The 22983-nt window shown below is 44.2% G+C and overlaps 1 protein-coding gene, 1 long non-coding RNA gene and 1 other non-coding gene across 5 annotated transcripts in view; 1 reads left to right on the top strand and 2 right to left on the bottom strand.

Moving 5' to 3' along the window:
* LOC119161130 (pappalysin-1) overlaps positions 1-16930 on the bottom strand; it is an 88900-nt gene extending 71970 nt beyond the window's left edge. The window contains exons 1-2 of one of the 3 annotated variants that reach the window (XM_037413478.2): positions 16730-16930; positions 9310-9782 (exon numbers count right to left, since the gene is read on the bottom strand). In XM_037413478.2, coding sequence (XP_037269375.2) covers positions 9310-9760 — 451 coding nt within the window. In that variant the 5' untranslated portion in view covers positions 9761-9782; positions 16730-16930. Of the gene's footprint in view, positions 1-9309; positions 9783-16729 lie in introns of those variants that run through there. The other 2 variants (XM_037413477.2, XM_075879865.1) reach the window with 2 other exon arrangements.
* Positions 111-21109, top strand: LOC142776350 (uncharacterized). The gene is made up of 3 exons (XR_012887471.1): positions 111-235; positions 9242-9436; positions 20298-21109. It is a non-coding gene; the product is annotated as an uncharacterized LOC142776350 (long non-coding RNA).
* A 1492-nt stretch (positions 21110-22601) lies between these two features.
* Positions 22602-22674, bottom strand: TRNAR-UCG (transfer RNA arginine (anticodon UCG)). Its single transcript has one exon. It is a non-coding gene; the product is annotated as a tRNA-Arg (tRNA).
* Positions 22675-22983: the final 309 nt, after the last annotated feature.

Raw genomic sequence — 22983 nt, 5'->3', positions numbered from 1 at the left:
TGATGTTTCACCACGCTTTGTGACCGAGATACGACGAACACTTATCGTGCCGGACATGGCTTTCGAGATTTGATATATCTTGGGTACACTTGAGCGGTCTAGGGTAACAGCAGGAAGCGATGCTTACGCACGATTTCATCGCTGTGGGGCCAACAAGTTGGTTTAAGCTTTTCCCTCTAGTGAGTGGCAGAACATGTGACCTGGCGTAAGAAACCTGCATGCATCGTTTCTAAAGGTAATCGCTCGCTGAGTTTAATTTTAATGAGGCCACCATTTGCTGTTCTTGGTGGCGGCATCATTTAACGCGTAACTGTTTTTGTATATTTATTTCATGTAATTCATACACAGTCCGTACTGATTTATTTATTCGGTGCCGTTTTTATTTAAAGAGCCAAACTTGGACACCGGAACTAGGCCAAATTTCGCAGTAGCGTAAAGCGTATCTGAGTATGTTTGAGTTTTTAAACAACTGTAACCAAATGGGGCAATTCCTGGTTGTATCATGAAATCAAGAAAAGCAGTTTCGAACATAGAAATGAACCAGCTATCGCACCTGTTCAAGTCAAACTGAGCCAGATCCATTAACCAAACGCTGCGTCAAAAATCATGTACAAAACAACCAGTATGACAGCATTCAATCTGTTTCATATAAGTCCTGATTTTCTTGCAATCTCAATTTCGTTCCACAATAAGATTTTCTCGGGCGAGTTGGTATTAACTGAAGGGCATGATGTTGCAGGGCAAAACTTGAATACAAAAAGTAAGAGGCTGATTTTCCTACTTTTTTTATCTCTCAGCGTTTTGTTTCGTGTATTGCGCTAAAGTATCAGTGCTTTAAGATAGTGTACATGAAATACAAGGCAATTAAAATGAAGTGATTGGGCACTGATCAACTTTTCGAAGGAGAAGAAGTGATCCGGAAAGGCATGTCAAAAAAGAAGCTATGTAGAATAGTCGAACCATTTGTGAATACCTTTAAACAATGCCAAGAACAAGAAAACCCTGCTCACAATCCATCATTGTGTTTTTTTTTTGCCTAGATAGACCGCTTGTTCTACAATTCTTGTTATCGCCATTGCGCCCAAGCAACAAAGAATAGCGAACAAAAAAGATCTAAAAGATTGTGTTAATTTTGTGCCAGAGTTTTGTTATAATGTTTATTCGCTGTGATTTAGACTTCTCTTGAGAGCTAATTTCATCTAGAATGAATTTTTTTTTATTATAGGATCAAAATCCAAATTTTATATTTTGATACCGACAATAGTGGACTATAGAGATGTTAGCTGCGTATGGATTTGAGGTATAATAATGAGATGAACACACTGGCGAAAATTGTTAGAGCAGGTGCGATGATATTGTCAGTGCCCAAAAACCTACAGTTTTCTCGGTTTTTTCAGGGCTGTTTTAGAGAAAAAAATGCCACATATAAACAATTTCCTTTCACTTTAGTTAGAAGTACGCGGTGGGTGTGCCTTCTTCCCTTACGATCATGTCTTTTTTGTTGCGCAGTCATACTCAAATAGAGTATGGTTGGGTCCAATGCGACAAAAATTTTAACATTGTGAGTATTTATGTTTATTTCACTCTTTACAACTAAACATCAATTCAGAAATTTTCCTCTGAATACAAGGTATTTGCTACATAAATATTGCCATGTTGCCGCCGTTCCAAACATTATTTTAAAAATAAATAAAAATGTTCCAGATGTCTCAGTTTGCCTCAACCTGCGGGGCAAAAGGAGACGCTGTGTGGGGTAAACGATATATATTAAAAATACCAATCCTTGAGTTGTTGCAGTATAAAGACATGTAATTCACTGTGTGGGCCCTTACGCAGTCTTAAGAAGCAAAGTCCTCGGACTACACGCATTGAATTTACACAGAAAGCGGTTGCTCCGGAACTTCTTGCAGATGAAACAGCACCAGTCTTTTTTGTGTGCTAAGGTTGCCTTTTGTTGAACGCTTGCGCTTCATTGGATCATTGAACAGTAGGGGAATGAATATGTGTTGACTTTCTTCTTCACCCCTTTTGGTCGTTTCCATGCGGAACTGCTCAGGAGTTTTATGGCTTTTTACATCGTCCACCGGGCTTGTGAGGCAATGACTTTCAAACTTTGCTAGATTCAGATTTTCTAGCGCTTTTCTTTTTCGAAGAGGGTACTGGAGAAACGTTGCTAAAACACGCTCCCAAGACGTGTTTGCGAACAACTTGCAGATTCCGCCATTTTTTATACGTCTCTTTAGAGCATCATTGGGAACACGAAAAATTCCCAATATGGCGCGAATGAAGGAAGTCAAGTACTGCATGGCAATCAGTGCTTTTTCATGTCGTTTTCTTTCCGAGAAGCTTCATATAATATTCTGTTGTACGTGTAAACTATCCTAAACAATTATATATAATATATAATGCATATATAATGAATAACAAAGATGAACATACCATTCACCACGGAAGAACTCAAATGTGCGTTAGTCGATTATAAGTACACTTCATCACTAGGCACTCACAGTATTACTTATAGTCACTTGGGACATCTTTGACCACAAGCCAGAAGAGAATTTTCAGCAGTCTTCATTAACTCCTGGCTCAGCGGCAGTGTTCTCCAACAGTGGGGGACAAGTAAATTAATACCACTTCTGAAACAGGGGAAATCTTCATTAGACTTGACAGCGTATCGCCCTATTGCCCTCACAAGCTGCCTTGGAAAGGTGACGGAAAGAATGTTTCTATTCCGTCTCGAGTGGTACTTGGAACGCTACACCATCTACCCTGCCTGCATGACGGGCCTTTGTTAGGGCCACTCCTCTATCTACTGTGTCCTTGACTTATCGACATTTGTTCAGTAAGAAAACGTCGCTAGCGTATATCAGTTGCACTCTTTCGTGACGTGAAGGGTGCATATGATAATACAGCCCAGGATTCCGTCCTCACTTCTTCCGAAGCAATGGGCATTGGTGGACGAATGCTTCAATGAATAAAGGATCATATAACTGGCGGGTGCATTTTTTGCGCAAGCAGATTAGGGTAAAATGACTGAGCATTACACCTACTGCGGCGTACCTTGGGGAGGTGTATTAAACCCCACTTTGTTCAATGCTGCCCTTTTTGGTATGACAGAGGTCCTGCCAAAGTCGGTCTGCCTATTCATATACGCCACTACAGCACTCCCTCGGGAGTGCTGTAGTTACTCGCCCCCAGGTGCGTGCGTGAATACAGCGGGCAGCAACCCTGACAACAGCCTACCTTTAGCAAAAAAGCTCATTTATATTAAACGAGAAGGGCGCGTTAGTCTCGTTGACATGCAAATCAAAGACGCCATACCCTGTCTACATCAATGGGCAGAGTGTTAAATATGCACGGACGCATCGTTTCCTGGGCATCATAATCGACAGAAGTTTTTCGTGGAGCCCCCATTAAGCGTACTTGAAGAGATTTTTATCTATTGTGCATATATTGAAATTCATGTGCGGGAAAGCATGGGGAACCTCTGTGACCTCCATGCTAAAGTTTTACAGGGCCCTATATCGGGGCGTATTGCGCTACAGCTCGCCGGTAGTGTCAATTGCTTGGAAATTTAATATTCGTTCATGAGAGAGTTTGCAGAGTCAGGCGCTCTGTACTTGTCTAGGACTACCCTGATGCGCTTTTACCTATGCTACAATCGTGCTTGCCAAGGATCATCTCGTTAGGAGGTATACCAATGTTGATTACCTCAAAGCGCACATTGGACATGCCAGCCGTGTCATCGACCATCACTTGACCCACTACCCTCCGAAAGATCACGTGCTACGTTTTCAGACGTCATAGCCAAGCACCTTCAGAATATACGGCAGCTACGAGAGTTGCATGCCTCTTGTGGTGCCTGGACCAGCCACAGTTACGCCTGGAAATTCCGGGTATCAGAAAGAAAACCAATCACTCCAGAGTGGCATTGAAGCAAGCGACACTGCTATTATACATGTGTCGTACCTGAACCGAATGCATACACACACCGATAGGTCGGTCTCGTCCAGCAGCTCATCAGGTGCCGCTGTAGTTCGGCTGCAGCGATGACAATGAAATTTAAGTTATCGCATACGACCACATCTACGGCATCAGAGCTTGGTGTTGAAGAGCCGCTTTACAATATGTTGTGCTAGAGCGTCCAGAAAAATGGGTCATATTCTGCGATTCAAAGGCAGCGCTTTAGAATTTTCAGTTTGCCATGCGTAAGAGGAGTTATGAGCAATAAGTTCATGAAATAAGACATTCCCACCATCAAGCTCTAGCAAGAGGACATGATAGTATATATGGTATTACTGGAAGCCAAATAGTCGATGATGCTGCCCGCTCAGCCCGTGAAGAGAGGAGTGTGGTTACGATTCCTGCATGAAGAACTGATGCAGCAAGACAACTTTACTTGCTGGCTCGAGATAATACCCATCCGTTTCGGTCGTCTACCAGCTTCCACAGGTGTCACTTATGTGAACTGGATTCTTCACTCAACCTACAGCTGCCATCGAAACTTGCCCGCTCCTATGGGATACTGTTATGCCGCCTTTAGTTGGGTGATGCATTCACAAAGGCGCACTAGTTTCACATCGGTATGATAGATACCTCTACATGCGACTCCTGCGGAGTTGAAGAGACCATCCAACTCGCCCTCAGCATTGCGCGTGCTACGACACCCAGTGATGTCATCTCTGGATAGTTTTCAACCAACTGTACTCTAGACCCTTTTGTGTGCAAAAGATTATGGAACCCTGGGCGTGTGCTTCAATACCACAGAACTACTACAGTACTTCAAAACAGTAAATCTGAGCCACCACCTGCAGACTGCGTTCGCTTCTCCAAGTTTGTTTGTGATGACGTGTACCTTTCTTCCCCTTTCCTATCTTTTTTCTCCACTTCGTCCCTGTCGCCAGTGCAGGGTAGCGAACTGGACGTGCGTCTCGTTAACCTCCTTGCCTTTTCTTGCATGTTTCTCTCTCTATGAAATATTATATTGTTTGCTTCCTTAAATTGTGTCACCCCTCCCTCCCCCCCCCCCCCAAAAAAAAAGAACTAGCCCCTCGAATAATTTTCCTGGTTTGGTTCTTTCATTATTCCATTACTTATTTAAGATCTCGTTTTCTTGTGACGTGACACAAGCACTCGGAACGAGGGAAGGTTTCCACTATTTCGATTCAGTATGTGCCTTAAAATTGTATAGGACTTTACATCGAAATACAAAAACCTATTCGCGTCTTCTACGCTCGTGGTCAGAAGAAATCGACGCTATTTTCTTGTTTTGCAACCGTTCACATAGTTACTTGTGAATCTGCAGACGACAAGTTACACGCAAGTACGTTTGCAAGCGCGTTCACAGGCATTTGGCAAGAATCTCGCAACTGCTTTACGTAGCCATTGTTTTTTCTGCATATCAAGAGGTCTGTTTATTGTCATTTGGTCTAGTGAACAAGAAGACTATCTGAGGTTTAGTGTCCCAAAATCACGACATGATTAAGAGAGACGCCATAGTGGAGGTCTCTAGAAATTTTGACCACCTGGGTTGTTTTCTTAAGTGCACCTATAGCTCAAGTACACGAGCCTCAAATATTTTCGCCTCCACCGAAAATGCTGCCGCTGCCGCCGGGATTTGATTTCGCGACCTTTCAGTTAGCAGTAGAGTGCCATAATCACTTGAATACCACGTCGAGCAATTTGGTCTGGTTAGCAGCATCACCTATCATATCTTTTTGAACAATTTCATATGTATGAAACCATCATTTCCACTACAAAGCACCCTCATTTTTCATTAGTAAGCGTTGACTGATTATACTTTAATGGCGTGTCTTAATATGCGATCAAAACATACATCTGCGTAGTTATTGAACACCATTTTACAAATGCTTATTTCTTACCCATACAGTAATAGTCCCTTTGGCAAAGTATCCAAAGTCGTGCGCAAAAGTTATTGCATTACGTTAAAACGAACTACGTTGACAAACCTGCAGACATGTGACGTTGGTCACTTCCAAAATATTTACCCTTCGACACAGTCCACCACAGTTCAGACTCATTCCTTGAGCGCTTCAGCAATGATTTTTGTTTTTGAATTGTTCGCACGAGTCAAAAGTAACACTCGCATTGTGTTGTTAAGTTTGGCAAGTAAGGAAATTGTGTCAGCACGTTGACGGACTTGCGTGCCAACTCACTAATCATTGATGCAGAGCGAGCACATACATTATCGCGATTTAAAACAGAGTTTCTCTTTCGACAAATTTAGTTGCACACTACACACGTGCGAGATTCTCTGAGAGCTTCATGACTTCCACGCGGCAAGCTGCATTTTTCTTGAATAGAAACTAAGAGTACAAATTGCAGACAATGGACAAATATTGTTGCTTACACAACAACCACCACTGCGCGCAAGAAACCACAGTTGTATACCACCATCAATGAAGTAGCCAGAAAGGTGGTTTGGGGGTCTCCAACCCCGACATATTTACATAGAAATACACGTATACGTCCACCTCTTCCTTTCTTCCCCTGAAAAGATTTTTTACCTGGCGGCAAAAAAAAACAAAAGAAATGATAAGCCATTCATGTATTTTGCTGCGTTTTTATCGGCCTTGGCTCATCTCTTTTTGAAGACAGCCCCATTAAGATGCGCATCGCAAGAATTTGTCACTGAAGATTAACTCGGTCAAACATGTTAGCAGTAAAAACAACATTGTAAAATAAACAAGAGCTTTTTTTTTTTTCTTCCGGTTCAACTGGGGGTGGACTCCGCTTTTCCTACACGTCCTTCCCTCTAAAAATTCCACTTGGCTCTGCCCTGTTCATTTTTCTTTTCTAATTTGCATTGCCTGCTATATTTTTATGGTGTGGGCTGAGGATTCGTTTTTCATAGCTCCCCACAAAGAATGATGAACTCGATATCCTATTCGCAAGTTCACGTTTGACCCCAGTGATGATTCTCTGCAAGAATTCATTAAGTTGTCTCAAGTTTTTCACTGAATGCAGCATCCGTATCGTAGCAACTTTTGCCCCAGGAAGGATCACTGATATGATTGACAGACACCGTAGTAGAGGGCTTTGGAAATTTCGACCACCTGGGGTTCTTTAACGTGCACGTAAATTTAAGTACATGGGCCTCAAACATTTTCACCTCCATCAAAAATAGAGGCGCCACAGCCGAGATTCGATCCCGCGACCTTCGCGTTGGCAGTCGGGCCCCACAACCACTAGGCCACCATGGCGGGATACCTAAACGAATGTTTTTCCTTGCGATGACCCATCAGGGGATCGCACAGGGGCTCACTAGCACCGGCAACCACCTCAAGTTCCATGGTTTGCCGCTCTTCAACGTATCGCAGCTTTGTGTAGAATATGCCTACGCCTACACTCATTCAGGGTTCGCGGCGGTTTTGGCACCGGAGCTGTCTATTCCGTTGTAATCCCCCGACAGAAAGCTATCACCATCGTGAACCGGCAAGCTTCACCTCTTTCTTTCCTTTCGTCCTCTCCTTCGTCATTTAGTTCCTTCCCTATCTTAGAACACGTGTGCTGATTTGTCCGCCATGGAATGGAATAACTCTCATAGGTGAGACCACGAGTACAGAGTGAGAGATATCGAAAGAAAGAAAAAAAAAAGAACGAAAGGAGGAAGGAAGGAAGGAAGGAAGAAAAAAAAAGAAAGAAATAGTGAAAAAAAAGAAAGGAAGGAATATATATATAGAGGGAAATAGAAATAAACAGACACAAAGAAGACAGTAAAATATAGCGAATGCAGAAAAACGAAGAGAGAGAAGTAAAAATAATGGAAAAAACTTCGACAGATCCTACGCCTTGTGAGAATCAAATTTATGCGAAGCAGACGGTGAGTAATTGTTCATGTTGAATTTCTAGGCTTTGAGCCAACCTTCGCGAGGTGAATCGACGGTTTTTTATTTTTCTTTTTTTCGTAAATGTAGTCGCTGTGTACACATCATAGGCTTACCAGAAACGTCAAATACTGCTGGTGTTTATCGGGTAACTTATGATCTCACATAACGTCAGCACTCAGGTTACAGCAAAGACGACATTATCAAAACGAAGTGCCCTTTACGGCGCCGTGATGTTAATTTCATACGCAAATTTCACTAGCGTATTCCTTCACAGTCAAGCACTGCTTGAAAACAGCTTGCCGAGTCATAGGAATACAAGCGCAATGTTTACTAAGTTGCTATACAAGTGTAGCTGACACTGGAACCGAAATTGTCGATATTCCGAAATGACAGCTGTATCATAAGAATACAGATGCAATGTTCAGTGCTTCGTTATAAAATTAGATAGACAAAACTGCAACTACGATGAAGGTTGCACTGACATTATTCCGGCACAGCGTCTTTTTGCAAAGTAGTTTGAAAACCCGCAGCGGCGCTGTGGAAGAATACCGGACTGCCACGCAAAATGGTTGGGCTTAATTTTTGCCGAGATATTGATTTTTATTCTTTGCATTCGTCACGTCGGCACTGCCGATACTGAATGTTCTTAAGGCTCTCTCATTGAATGTGCAAATGTCGGTTCTCGCTGTTCATGGGCTGATGTAAAGTGTCAATAGCATGTGGCGCTACCCGCATATCATGACCTATGCTATACGGCTATGTACCACATATGTCTAGAGGAAAGAGTTTGATGACATACGCTACAGCATCTTCATGTTGTTCATGTAATGATTACACAGCCGTATTTGTCAAACCCTCTTATGTTCCGATACAAGCTTCGGCCTACAGCAAGCTAAAAGCGCGATCACGAGAGCACTCAGAAGTAGGCAGCTGGATAGATAGATAGATAGATAGATAGATAGATAGATAGATAGATAGATAGATAGATAGATAGATAGATAGATAGATAGATAGATAGATAGATAGATAGACAGATAGATAGATAGATAGATAGATAGATAGATAGATAGATAGATAGATAGATAGATAGATAGATAGATAGATAGATAGATAGATAGATAGATAGATAGATAGATAGAAACTCTTAAAGTGTCTTAAGGAATGCTTCACATATAACAAATTTAGCGAAACAAAGCCGCCCGTTTCCGTACTCCTTTGAGGCTTGGCACCACTAGTGTAAAGTTAACCTCAATTTTGGTTTCCTTGCCTCCAATCCATATTAACTTTGGTCGCATGAACTGACATATGAAATAACACACGAACGCATGTTTCGGTTCTCACGATAAACTGATTTTTTTCCCTGGGTATCACGCCTTCTTTTGTCCAAGAAGTAAAGAGACCCAGCCAGACTGACTGCGATACCCTTGGAGGATGCCGAGGAAGGCTCATCGTTACTCACCGAGAATGACTGCCTCTCGAAGCTGTCCGCCTTCAGGCCGCACCCACAGAGCCACGCTGAAGTGTCGCCAGGGTAGGCGGCCCGCATCGGGGCCCTCAGCAGCCAGTGTGCCCGTGGTCGACATCAGGTAAACGGCCTTGTTCACCGTTTCCGGCCCAGATTCGGCTTGGCGCGTCTGGCGTTCGCCGCCAGAAGCGACTTTCGGCATCGTCTCTACTGCCGCGGGACCGACGAGGCCCGCGTGTGCTCGAGCCGCCGAGCCCGCACTCCTGCTGCACCGAGACCAGGCCTGGCGCTCTAATCGCTCGCGCAGCGCAGAGGCCTGTTGGCGTTCGCGTGACGTGCCGAGCGCCACCCCGCACATCGTGGTCCACAGCAGGGCTAACGCGGTGGCTGTCCGCATGACGGCAGCGGTGCGTCTTCTCTCCAACCGCCAGAACCTCAACTCCATAGACGTTAGGATGTTCCTACAGCTGTAGAACAGAAAAAAAAAGCCACCGCATGCATGAGTACGCTGACATATATAGAACACATCCTCAGGAAATTTACACATGCAGTGAAGCTCATCGACCATGAAAATCCAGACTTCCTTGAGGAGCGTTGGCGCAACGCTTTGACTAGCTCAGAGTCTGGGTCAGGGAAAAAGTGGAACGGCTGAGTATCACCACGAGCACCCGAGTGACCTATACTTTGCTTTACGCATCACGTGTAACGCTTTGGAGACTAACGAGACTTCTTGCAGTATGTGCCTTCGTACGGAGTAGGTCACAAATTTTACCACCTGTATTGTGACTATCTCTTTTTTTTTCTGTCACACTGGCTAAGAAGTTAAGATGCTTTATGCATTATATCCCTGCCACACGAGTACCCCAAAGCTCTATTACGCAAGCGATATTTTACAAAGTTGACAGAATGTTTAATTAAAAAGCATATTCTCGCAGACACACTCAATCAAGGGTCCCTTTTCAGCGTTCTGGCTTCCGATGTGTACAACGTCGGATGCGAAGTGTGAGACACACGGACTTACTCAATTTGCCGGCTGGTTTTCTTTCATAGTTTTTAGAGCTTTGTACCTGACGTGAAACAGACTATTGGTCTGGTGTGTGACCGATGGCGGCGCTGCGAACCACGCTTTTATGACGTCAGTTTGAGGATTCGCCCGCTTCCGGGTTACGACACGATATAGAAACCACCATCGTAGTAAAACTCGGCAAAGACGCCGTTTAATTGGTTATCTTGTGTGTGGTGACTACTGACGCTGTTCTAACAACCATGGGTGTCAGCTTTTAACGCTCATCCTAAAAGCACAGCACTTTGTTTCTTAAAGCTGCAGCCACTTTTCTCCGCAGCGAGTGCTGCGCAATGGTGGAGTACTGCTCTGTGCATCTGCATGATCAGCCCCACATGAAAAGGGCGTTAGCTTTCACTTTATCCTAAGAACTTGAAGATGAGAAAGAAGTGGATCAGTCAAACTCCGTGTGTAAAGCGCCCCTCGCCTTCATCAACCGTGGGCAGCAAGCACTTTGCTGACAGTGACTTTTGCTATATACCCGCCCTACGCTCCACTTTTCATTCAGCTTTCAACCGTGTTTCAGTGCTTCGTCAGTAATTCAGCCATTCATTGCACGCAGGCTACCGGCGTAGCCGACTTGAGGTGAAATGCCGTCCCAAAACCTACCGCGAAGATGCGGCCTCCGACTTGCCTCGGGTAAGCGCCCCTCGTAAGCGCAGCTAGCTGACACTACAGCCTCATTTGGTTGGTGTACGTACATATATACGTAGTTTACTGACCAAGGCAAGAGTGCGCTTAGAGCACTGTTTACCATAAATTCATAAGCGAAACCTACTGTCGCTGTTTAGTGCACATTCACTAAAGGTTGTCATATATTCTTTGTGGCTCTGTGCATGGTACGTACAATCAGCGATAGCTATTTGTTATATTCTGATACCCCAGCGACGGCCCTGTGTGGTATTATTATGAACTTATTCATGATGTCGCTCTTATTGAGCAAACATTACTGAGACAAACTGCAGTCATTTGCATCGACAAGGGGGTGCATTAAGGCGGAACTTGCCCCATTTCCCGAGTCACACCAGCATACCCCTCAAGATTTTTCTTACTGCGATACCACACGGGCTTGCGCCCTGCTGACCCCCATAACATCTATCCAGCACGCTTGTCACAAATTTTAATAATTTGATGCTGCTTTGCACTCCTCTATGAACGGTTGATTGACTGCCGAAGCAGCAATTTAAGCAGCTGTTCTTCAGTACTTATTCCTTATGTTGTTTGCGAATGCCAAAGTGGCAAAATTCAGCGATCCTCACACATTTCCTGGAGTTTACTGTCACTATAGTCACACTGCAGAAAAAAGTGTCCTAATGAAAAGGGCACGTGTGCCCTTCTTTTTGGGATTGTTGTGAAAGCTAACGTCATTTTCATGGGTGGACAAAACAGACCGAGGTACAAAGCAGTACTTTACCATTGTGCAGCACTATATTGCTAAGGGGACGGTGTGTGGTGGGTTCGCAATTCCACGTATTTTCAGGGCGAGAACCGTGGTGGGGATGCGATCTCCATTGACGGCGTCAGCTGCGCACATTGAACAACATGGCCTGCATCGTACACCGTACACCACGCCGTCTGTGAGATAACCGCGACGTTTCGCCTGCTGTATCTTCATGCTTGTAGATGCTGAAGAAAGGGATGCTCAGTAACATTTCGCAAATTCTGAACTAATTAGTATCGCACGATGTAAACTGCAGATGACGAGCGAGAACACTAACACATAGTTTCAATTTCTGACAATAAATGCGATCGGCGGCATCGGCATGCTTATCGGCCATCTGGGAGGTTTCTTGGCCCTGTCGATGGGGCTGTAACTAAAATATATTCATAATTGCACTCGAAAACATTCGTTGTAGGTGTTAGTTTACCCTCGCGGGGCTGTTCGGTCGACAAAGTTCCCACCCGAAGCAGGCGATCCGCGCAGAGGAGCAGCGGCTGCTGCAGCGTGGTTGAGAGTGGAGTCCACAAACTACGTCACACGCGAAAGGGCGCCACTCCTAGATGTCGAGGCTGATAGGGCAGAGTCCAAGTTTTACATAAAGTGTTAGCACTACCACTACCACCAGATAATAACCGACAACGTTTAGCCGTGAATTGCGTATGAAGCGTGTCATTCAATACTACTTTCAGTTGTTCTTGCAAGTGGTCCCACTGACGTAAACATTTTAAGTCACAATCATCTAGAGGTGTGATATGAACCTTCGCAATCAGCCGCAATAATTCGCAGTAAATGTTTTTTTTTTCTGCTACAGGTGTACCAACTTCACAGCTCACAAAGAGTGGAGGAGCCATTCTTTTCATAAAAGGTGGATGCAGGCCTGCGAAGTTATTCAGCCAACGAAATATGCGCAGAATTCTGTGTCGTATCTGTTCACACATCTCACAACTAAATCCGAAATGCCTCATCTGAAAGTGCACCCTGAATTAGGCGTATGTTCCTCTAAAGTTTTTCGTCTGGACCGCAAGGTAATTGAGTATGTTTACCGCATTCTGCGTTTCGTGGCATGCGCAGTCCGCCCTGCTTGCCGCACGTGCTTGGTAGTCCGTGCGTGTCCTTGATTGGTGTTTGCCGCCGGTGTGTTCCATTCTTCATTTTAAGTTAACCGGTGGTGTGTGGTGGTGTTTGCCCAATTTGTGCGTCATATACGTTTTTGTGGACGCACAGAAAGAAATACACGGAGCCTCAGCCATACACAGCTTTGCTGCAATATCGTTGTGCGTTAAGTGCTGACTCGTTTTGTCACTATTGTGGGTCTTGAAACAAAAGCATTCATTAAAAACAATGAATGAAGACTACATAGCCAGTACGCTGACTTAAAGAAACTTCAGACATGAAATCAGTCTTCCATGTCAGCTATTAGAGGACAATTAGTGTGCCTTATTTCTATATTTCTTCTGTTCAAACTGCGCGGAAATGTCAGTGAAGCCGAATTTTTGTGGTGCAAGTTTATACATATCGATTCGGCTTCATTCACATGTCCGAGCAGTCTGATCACAAGTAGAGAAATGAGATACACATTAACGCAAATACCCTCATGGTGCAACAGAATGACCTGAAAGCTGATTCGTGCTGAACCATTCACTGAGAGTCGGAAAATAACTTGATTTCTATGCATGTAGCGAAATAAACACACGATTTATAGGTCATAGTAACAACATGCGCATATTCAGTCTGATCTCTCAAAACTCAGTGCACGCGGTGGTATTTTGCGCTGCAAATAAAAGTATAGAAAAGACCAGCTTATGCAAAGGCACCTAAATCCATTCTACATATTCCAAGCTATTAATAAATTGGTGTCTCTTGTTCTTTGTTAGGTCTGTTAATCAGTGACATTTGGGTTTCCTTGCTTTGCCAACACTCCACCCAGCACTAGCCTTTTTCTCTATAAGTAACTATACCATGGTAGTGTGCGGCCATCCGACTATTTATAACACACACTTTGAGGTAACTGACTGCACTAACCAGATACTAATCAGCTGGGTCATTGAAAATCGTAAGGCTATAGAGAGAAATGCTTATGGTGGGCCTGAGTCAATTTTTTGGCATGCTACTAAGCGTTAGGGAAGGGGCGGAAAAGGAGAGAGGGAGAGTGTTGTTGATGTTGATGAGAAAGGTGCACGATGAAGCAAAACCTTGGAAGTTCAAATCGATTTAGCGTCTCCCTGTCTCTTCCTTTTATTTATTTCTCTCCTGCGGTCTCTTGTCGGGTTCTGTATTACGTAAAAACTTGTTCAGCGCTTGCAGAATATCGCGCTGATGACGAAGTTGTGGTTCCAACAGAATTTCTTCAGAAACTCGTTGCTTCGTAACGACGTTTCAGTTAGATGATGGCAATCGAATTTCTTTGCACTATATATCACGGGCAGACGCACAAAATGTGCTCACTTGCCTCAGGGGTGCCATCATTTATAACATTGAACCTTATATAAACACGATCCACCTAATTGCATTGAAACGATCGTGTTTATTGGTCAAACATGAACGCCGCTTGCTACGGCCTGATCAATGGAGAGCAAGTCGACGAAAGAAGAAGAGCTATCATGAACTTGCCGTGTACACCACTTTCATTATTAAGTTAAGGTATCGCAAAGCAATACAGACAAATAGTTCGAACAGACATCACTAAGACATCAAATGCGCTTACCTTATCATGAAACCGATTATGGAACCGTAGAAACAGCCGACGCGTCAACCTTTCTTCAGTCTTGTTCTCTGTAGAACAAGGTGCTTAAACTACCACAGCCTTAACACCATAGGTCGACAAAGTCACTCGTGAGTCGACTTACTCGGACTCATTCAGATTCAGATCGAGCCTTGAGTCTGAGTCTCAGTGAATCTGGGCGAGTGATATTTTGACGAGTTTTCGAATCTGGGCGAGTCCAGTTGATTAAAAATTTTCGAGAGTGTGAGTCCGAGTGCGTTTGGCTCAGCAAACTTTCGGCGAGTCTGAATCCGAGCGAGTTCAAAGCGCAAAATATATATTTCGTGATGAAGTTTCAGCAATTTCAACCAATTTGTGCCGACTTATAGTCATAAAAACTCATCTGCAGAATTATTATCAGGCTTATACCTATAGATTCACGTTTATTGTCCCGTCTGCACCCACGTATTCCAAATGAGAGTCTTTCATACACCATTTCAATATTTATTGGTGAGAGGCGTGACTTGTATAGGGGAGTGCCTCAACCCTCCCCACCTAGGAAACTCTTCAAAGGTAGTTCCTGATAAATATACCTTGACCTCATCCCTTTCAAGAAAAACAATCTTACTTGTTTACAAGCACTCACAACTGGTATTCGAATGTACTCTATATAAAACACTAAGAAGAGTCCCGATTACGTGATGTAATGGTGTTACAGAGCACTGACACCATGAACTAAAAAGCTCATTCTAAACTCATGGACTCATTAGCCGACTGACTCGGATGCACTTGGAGCCGCGAGTCTGAGTGAGTCCAGGTTAGTATTGTCTTGGTGAGTGTGAGTCCGATTGAGTCATAAGCACAAAATATATTTCATAAGTGAGTATCAGTAAGCTCCGCTAGTTTTGCCGACCTACGTTTAACTCAGAGCATTAAAACTTCAATTAGGTGCAATGATAAAGCAATGAACGGGTGACGAAAATAAGGTTAGTTATCTCCCTCGTACGCGCTTAATTGAAGGCACTCGTGTATTTGTCCCTGAAAGTATACGCAAACATACAACGCTCGGAAGCTAGAACAGATCCACTCGAACCGGTATTCGTGTAATGACGATAGCGATTAAGGCATGATTGATAACCGTAGAAGGCCGAATAAAACCGGCTTAATGCTTCTAGCAGAAGTTTTGTTGGCGAAAGTATTTCTTTCAAATGTGCTTTGAGAGTGAACATTCTTTTCGATAACGATATCACGCTTTATTCTCCCACTTTACCAGGAATATTGTTTCAATTTAAACAGTAAAAGATTGTTCATGCACTGTACGAGAAGTCTTGTGTCTCTGTGTATGTACAAAGAAGAAGGGTTTACCAAGCGCCGTTTCTTATTAATGACACATACTTCAGGCCTGAGAGAAAATGGCCGGCTCGAGCTTAGCATACCTGCGTATATTTTTCATATATAAATAAAAAAATTGAAAGTGTGCCACGAGTGCACTTTCGGACAAAATAGTACAAGAGCATGCTGTAAACACCGATAAGCGGTCAAAAACAAAGACGATACATTCACACCATTTGCCGAATATTTAAGCTTATTTTAGAGAAAGGACTACGGAAGCCAACGCTCCCTTTATACTAAAGCGTTCTTGTTTATATTGCAAGGCAGCGGGCGTGCGTTGATTCACCAGTACCGTTCTACATCTCAGAGTTGTAATGTACCAGGCACCACTTGGTGCATTCTTCTCTAAGGAGTAACCCTTGGCTAATCCCTATGGAGTAACATATTGGCTAATCCCTACGGAGTAACAGAAGCAACCGCGAAAACAGTGCGTTCTGCTTTTGTGGTCCCTTCAGATTCTTGTGTTACACTGTTAAACTTGCTGTCTGGAGTAAGGTTCGAAACAGCTCAACAGACAGTTCTCGCAAGCGCAAACCATACAGGGCACCAAAAAGGCGAACGAAAAACATGTATACCACTCCTGTTTAAAATAGGATGTCTTGTCTGGGCTCGAACTTTCAAGCTATCTATAAATTAACCAAATAATCCGGTAGCATGTTATTCTGAGACGAATTGAACACACCATTGCTGAAGCCGGCTAATTTGTAAGTAAAATGTGGTCGTTACTGACTGGCTGCTGGCTACACACGCCGGGCGTCACATCAGAGCTGCGGCAGGGCGCGTGTGATTCGGAGAGCTATCGGAGCCCGGGACTGACCTCAGGTGCGTCCCAGCGTGGAGCAGTGCGCCGGTTGGCTGAGCTGCAGCACCGTGGCGGCCAGGGGGCTGCTCCCATTCAGGCACACAGGCGGGTCAGTGAACCTCTGACGACCGGCAGCCCCAATTCAGTGGCGGCTTGCAGCGCCTTAGTCAGAATGTGACGGCAGTCCTGTGGTAGCCCGCTGAGCACTCGCGACCAGCGCGCCCGCCCTCGGCAGTCAATCTAACGCCGCGCACCCAAGTGGCCGAGATTGGTCCGGCCGCCGGCGATAAGACGACCTTACGATAAGCGCATGTCCGTCATCGGTCGTCCACTGGGCGCACTCGCAGCCGGCGGCTGCACGGGTAAGTGGACGCTTCCCGTTGCGCAAGTCGCCAAAAGCCGGGATGCGCTCCACGCGATTCCGGCGGCACGACGCACAACTCATTTGCACGGGCCTGCCGCAGTAAATGGTAGACGTGTGCCGCAAAGGCTTGTGATCAGGCCCTCACCGCGCGCCCTTGATTATAGACGTAACGGGGAGCTCTCCGCTCGTGCGACGTCGAGCGTGCACGTCCGCAGCTTGCCACTTGCTGAATGCAGATAGAGCTTGACTGCCTTTTCTTGGGCTCTTTTATTTATCGCCGGGTCGTCGAGCACCGAGTTCAGTTCGGCTACTGGCTGCTACATCGTCGGCGCTGGCTCCACTGAAGTCCCACTAAATTTCTGATTCGTGAGACTTTTTTTTTTTTGCAAATGCTGTTTGCCCACAGCCGCTCAGTTTTCATGATAACATTATTTCATAAAAAACAACAACAACAACAACAACAACAATAATAATAATAATAATAATAATAATAATGGCCACCGTGTAGTTAACTACACTTATATTGGCCTCAAAAACAATGTGATTTGTTATGGAGCACCGAGTGGGACGTGAAACAAGGCTCTGATAAATTTGTGCCCTTACGTATACCAAACAAATAAGTTCCTTTGAATTTTTAAAATGCAAAAACATGTGCATCACGGTCCAACAAGAAAACCTGCGTGTCCTTCCGTCTTTCTGTCACCAAGACGAATCGCGACTAACAAATAAAGCATAAAAAATAATCCGTTGATGGTTGCGAGTTGCGAACCACACGAAGACACTCAGCTCAACGTCGACTCAGAGTTTTTATAGCACCGTTTTCTTTCTTACTTTCTTCTTATCTTTCTTTCTTTCTTTCTTTGTTTCTTTTTTTCTTTCCGTTATGTAGAATCAACAAGCCCCGATTTCCGCCTTTTCGGTTTAGGAGCCGAGTGCGTTATCCAGTGTTCTATGCTTGCGCAAAGGGAATGTATCTCAACCACATATGAACGAGTTGTATCGTGCAAATATAAAGAACGACCTTTCATATGAAAGTTTCGTTGAAATATTTCGTGAGAATCCAGTAAAATCTCTCTCTAGAACAACGTGCGAAGTTGACATGGAGCATTGCGCGTATAAGGGTCCTGAATTTGCCAAAATTCGACGCCATGCATCCAATTTATGCTCGATGCGTTTTGCTTATCACAGAATGTCGCTCACGTTGAGGTGTTCCTGACCGTGATGAAAACAAGACAGAAGATCACAGACGCGGTGCCGCCAAACAACGGCTATCCATGGAAGCCCACAACGCAGAGCAAATGTGGGAAGTTCAAACATGTGATACCGAAAGCTTTCACGAGCAAGGAACTTCATCCAAGAATTTGAGCACCTGCAGAGAGAAAAGTGATTCTCGTCGAGGGCGCTAGTTTAGAAGTGGTTAAGGGCACTATTTTTGGCAACTTTTGCGGGAGCACGGTTTCACCTCCAACACCCGGGAAAGGCTAGGTGGGGATGAAAGTTCAGGAGATGAGGGGGTGTGGGAGACTGCAGATCAGGTTGGCTGCATCGCCTACTCTAAAGGCTGGAAGAATAAGAGAAGAGATTCTTGAATTGAAGGAAGATGATGAGTGGGGTTAAGGGACGAAGTAACTGTCTCTCAGGCGAGGAAACCACAACCGCGACACTCGGGGGAGAAGGGGGAAAATGGAAAGCCAGTCAATAAGATGACGGACAAGGCAGAGAAGTGGCGCACACCTTTCCAGGGGTTTCCTCGTTTCTGCAGGTGCACGGACAGTCTACATTCCACGAAAGCTCGCAGTCCCTCTCTGTCACCCCTCGCTTCTGCACCCACCTTTATATGCCCAATTTCATTTTCGATTAATGGGTGTCACCCTCTTGGACTGATGAAGAAATGTTTTCTCAGTTTTCTACGTCATGACAAGAAAAAACAATATCACATAGCTACGCCCATGGTAGTGTAAAGACTGAGCAAAGAGAAGTGGTAATTTATGGACGGAAAGAATGACAGTATATATCTTCTACAGCCCTTGAAGCTGCACGACTCAGTGCCGATGGGGTAAGGGAGAGTGGACGAAAAATGTGGTATAAAATAAAGTAAGGGACGTGATCAAAATCTGGGCGGCTTCAGAGCAGGGTCCCCGATAAGGCGCGGCAAGATGGCAGGCTGTCTTTGATGGACAGGTCATCTTGGAAATGGAGAGGACCTAGAAATTGGAGACGCATTCAAAGCAGACGAAGACCAAGTAAACAATAGAGCTGGTGATGTTGCCCTCCTTCTCCTTACCCCACTTCTCTTTCCGATGCCTTCCTGTAATATTCTGTACATGGCTGTGATCAACACCACCTATACTTCTAAGGCCAGAAGGCTGCCGCCGTGATGCCATGAAGTGGCGGCACTGGCTGCCCAGCCCCGAGCAGTGAACAAACTTCGTAAAAATATTTTGGGTTTAGAAACCTCACATATTTGAATGTCTTTTTTTTCTCTCCCTGCATTAAAATGAGCGCTTGCTATCATGACCTTATATTCCTGTTTTTTTTTACAAAGCAGAAATAGATATATGTGGCTGCACGAAACTCCACCCAAAAAAAAGAAAAAGAAAACGCACACTGTAGACAAGCACAACGCTGCGTTTGTGTTTTTTCTATTCATACCTGACAATATAGGGCAAAACACTCACTATTTTTTCCACAGATTTTTCATATTGAGGTGAACTTGCAAGATGTCAGGAAACGACTCGGCAGGCGTTTAATAAACGAAAGAAAGAAAATGTCATAACAGGACACGTGAAAAAGCTCGTGTCTTGGAAACGAGGCTAGGACATTGATGGCATGCTTTCTGAAGAACTTTATTTACAGGAAAGCCACGTCAAGAGCTACTTCTTATTGAGTGTTTCGAGCTTTTCCTCTGATTTAAACGAGCTATCAAAATCTTGTCATTCATTTTGTTACACTTTTTTTTTCACAAGAATGCTAGTGCTGCACGCGCTTCAGCACCGGTACGCAAGAGCGTTCGTTGTCGCAAGCATTTTTCTTTTTTAGTAGCTCCACGGTGAGGTTCGTTACCACTTGGCGCTGATTTGATAGCTTTAAAAAACACTTCTTGTTTTCATACTTGCTCCACTACTAAGTTTTCAGTGCAGTGCGAAAAAGGTGTCTTTCTGCTTATGATGTGGAAAGCTAAGCTGCAATGCACTTTACTGTATCTGCCTCTTGCTACAGTGAGATGTTCCCGCTGATTCTGCAAGTGCTGCCTGGACAGCTGCCGCTTCCAGCCGTTTTCGCTTGGAGTGAGGGCTTCCTCTTTTTGCACACTCTTCCGAAAAGTACCCTGCGCAACTCGAAAATTTCGATGTAATTACACCTGGACTAAGGCGTGGACTGAGCAATGGTGCAGTCTCCGTGCGCCCTGTTTCTTCGTCAATGTACGAAGTGTTATGTCTTCGGGTGTGAAGTAGGAGCTCCCACACCTACGAAATGAATAAATAAATAAATAAATAAATAAATAAATAAATAAATAAATAAATAAATAAGTAAATAAATAAATAAATAATACTGTCTTATACACAACCGTTCTGAAACACAACAAATAATATGTACTATATGAAGCTGAAACACTGCGTACGTCTAATCTTGCTTTGAAATATAAGAACGTTCTGCAAGACAATTCACCTTAGAGTACAGCGAAGGAATGAAGTTGTCACGTGGAATAGCACGCGGCCAATTTTCTGTGCAGCTCGTCATCTAGCGGAATTCTCGAAACGTACACCTTGCACGTGCATGGAGTCGTAAACTTCCATGGCACTGAAGGACACAACACTGATTCGGGATGAAGTCAATGCACCACACACATGCAGTAAATCACTCACGACGTCTTCGCAATATCGCAAAGGCGGGACCAACCGGGACCAACGTACCTCGTGTGACACCTAGAAACAAACTGAGGGGGGTGCTGTGTCACCACACCACACGTTCTTCGTCAATGAAAATGTAGCCCTTCTAACATTAGCGTTTACCCGTTGGAGAGTTGATGTTTCAATAAAATATAACTTTGGTATTATTAATATGCAGCTTTGTATGGGCTTTTGACGTTCGTTATTCAGACAAATGTAGCGAGTCCCTAAATGAATACTAGCGCACGTGTCTCAATTTGCATCCATCCGCGCTTAGCCACCTTCCCTAAAAGTGACTCGCCGGGAAGGCCGGTTTTCACCGCCGCCGCCGGTCGGTGACGTGAGCACTCGTAATGCGGAGAGCCCTTCGGCCTTCAAAGTCTAGGAGGTGTTGCTACAATACGCTTCACCATCTCCTATCCCATCTTCCTCACCCTGACATACCTTTCCAACCCCCTTGCTATACTACACTTTAAAAGGCTTTGATGTGCGTTACTCTCACCCCTCTTTCTTTCTCTCCTCGTCAGCATTAGTTTTTTTTTTTTGACAACTCTTTCCTATAATATACAATAACGATGCTCTACCCTGTCTCCTCCTCCTACAAACGCCTATTTGTGCGGCGCGCTATGAAATAAGTCTGACGGATGACATAACAAGTACAGAGAGAGAAGAAGAGAGCGTAAGAAAGGAAAGCGAGAAATTCCAGGCGAAAAATTTCTTGAAGCAGTATTCGTACCCGCTTACCTATGATTTGAAGACGACTGACGTAATCATGGTATCTGTCACACATTCAACTGCGCCGAAGCCAATAGTGGTAACGCGCCTTAAACATTTTATATCGTGGGCCACAGGTAAATTTAAAATAATAAAAGACGCAATTAGAAATATTTATATATAGGACCATAACTATATGTTCTGGATGAAGACGGTATCCCAAAAGAACGTCTAGAAGAATGCCCCAGAAAAATGTCCCAGAACAACGCGTCATCTCCAAATTTTAGCGAACAACGGTGAATCCTTCTCACAGTCTTGTACACGCAGTGTTTTGTCGTATACAGAACATAACTATTTTTCTAGCCAGGTAGCTACGGGTAGGTTTAGACACGTCACTTTACGAGAAAGAATTTGTCGCCGGTTTAAGACTCAGTCAATTGACTATCTCGTGTATATTCTGGTAACCTTAATAACCATATTTTATCTGCATCATACGATCAGCCATGCGGAAATTTCGAAGATATAACTGTATTCTGCTGTAACGGAGTATATATAAGAAAAGCGCTGCACCAGGGCTTTTGAAAGAAGCACACATACATCTGTTTTGTGCTGGAAGAAGAAAACGAATTTTTTTCCGTGAGTGGAAAAACTCATGGGTGCCGCGCTCCCAGTGCACAATATAGGCACAACGCGAACAAAAAGAAGTTGCCCAGTCGTCAGAGCAAAAAAAAAGGCTTCAGTGAATGGATGTTAGACCTCACGAAACGCTTCGGTTCATACTCGTCTGCGAAACACTCGAAAGTGAAGTGAAAATTGCCGTCCTTTGTGTAACCCTTTTGAAAGCAGTAGCTAGTGCTTAAACGTCTACCATAAGACGTGGCAACGTAAAAATAAAATGCCCAAGAAAAAAAAAAGAGCACGTCCGCGACAGGACTCGAACCTGCAATCTTCTGATCCGAAGTCAGACGCCTTATCCATTAGGCCACGCGGACGAACGCGTTGCTGCTGTTTTATCTAGCAGCGTGTTGTATACAATATATTCTTGATTTGAGGGCGGGGGCGGAGGGGATACGATGACACGAAGGAGTTGCAATCAACCAGATAATGCATGCCGCAATGGTGCGCACCCGTCACTCCACTGACACTAACGGCTATCAATACAGTAGGCTGACGCATCTTAAACAAAAATAAACTTTCATCTTACATTGCTATAGCAACCAATTATTCCCACGAAATACTTATTCAGTGACAGCCGGGTGCATTTTGTGCATCTTGTGCTTTAAAACGCTCCTAAAACTAGC

The sequence above is a fragment of the Rhipicephalus microplus genome, chromosome X, assembly GCF_043290135.1.
Source record: "Rhipicephalus microplus isolate Deutch F79 chromosome X, USDA_Rmic, whole genome shotgun sequence".
NCBI classification, from domain to species: Eukaryota; Metazoa; Arthropoda; class Arachnida; order Ixodida; family Ixodidae; genus Rhipicephalus; species Rhipicephalus microplus.
Note: the sequence above shows the minus strand (reverse complement) of the source record. Positions and strands in the feature narration are given on the sequence as shown.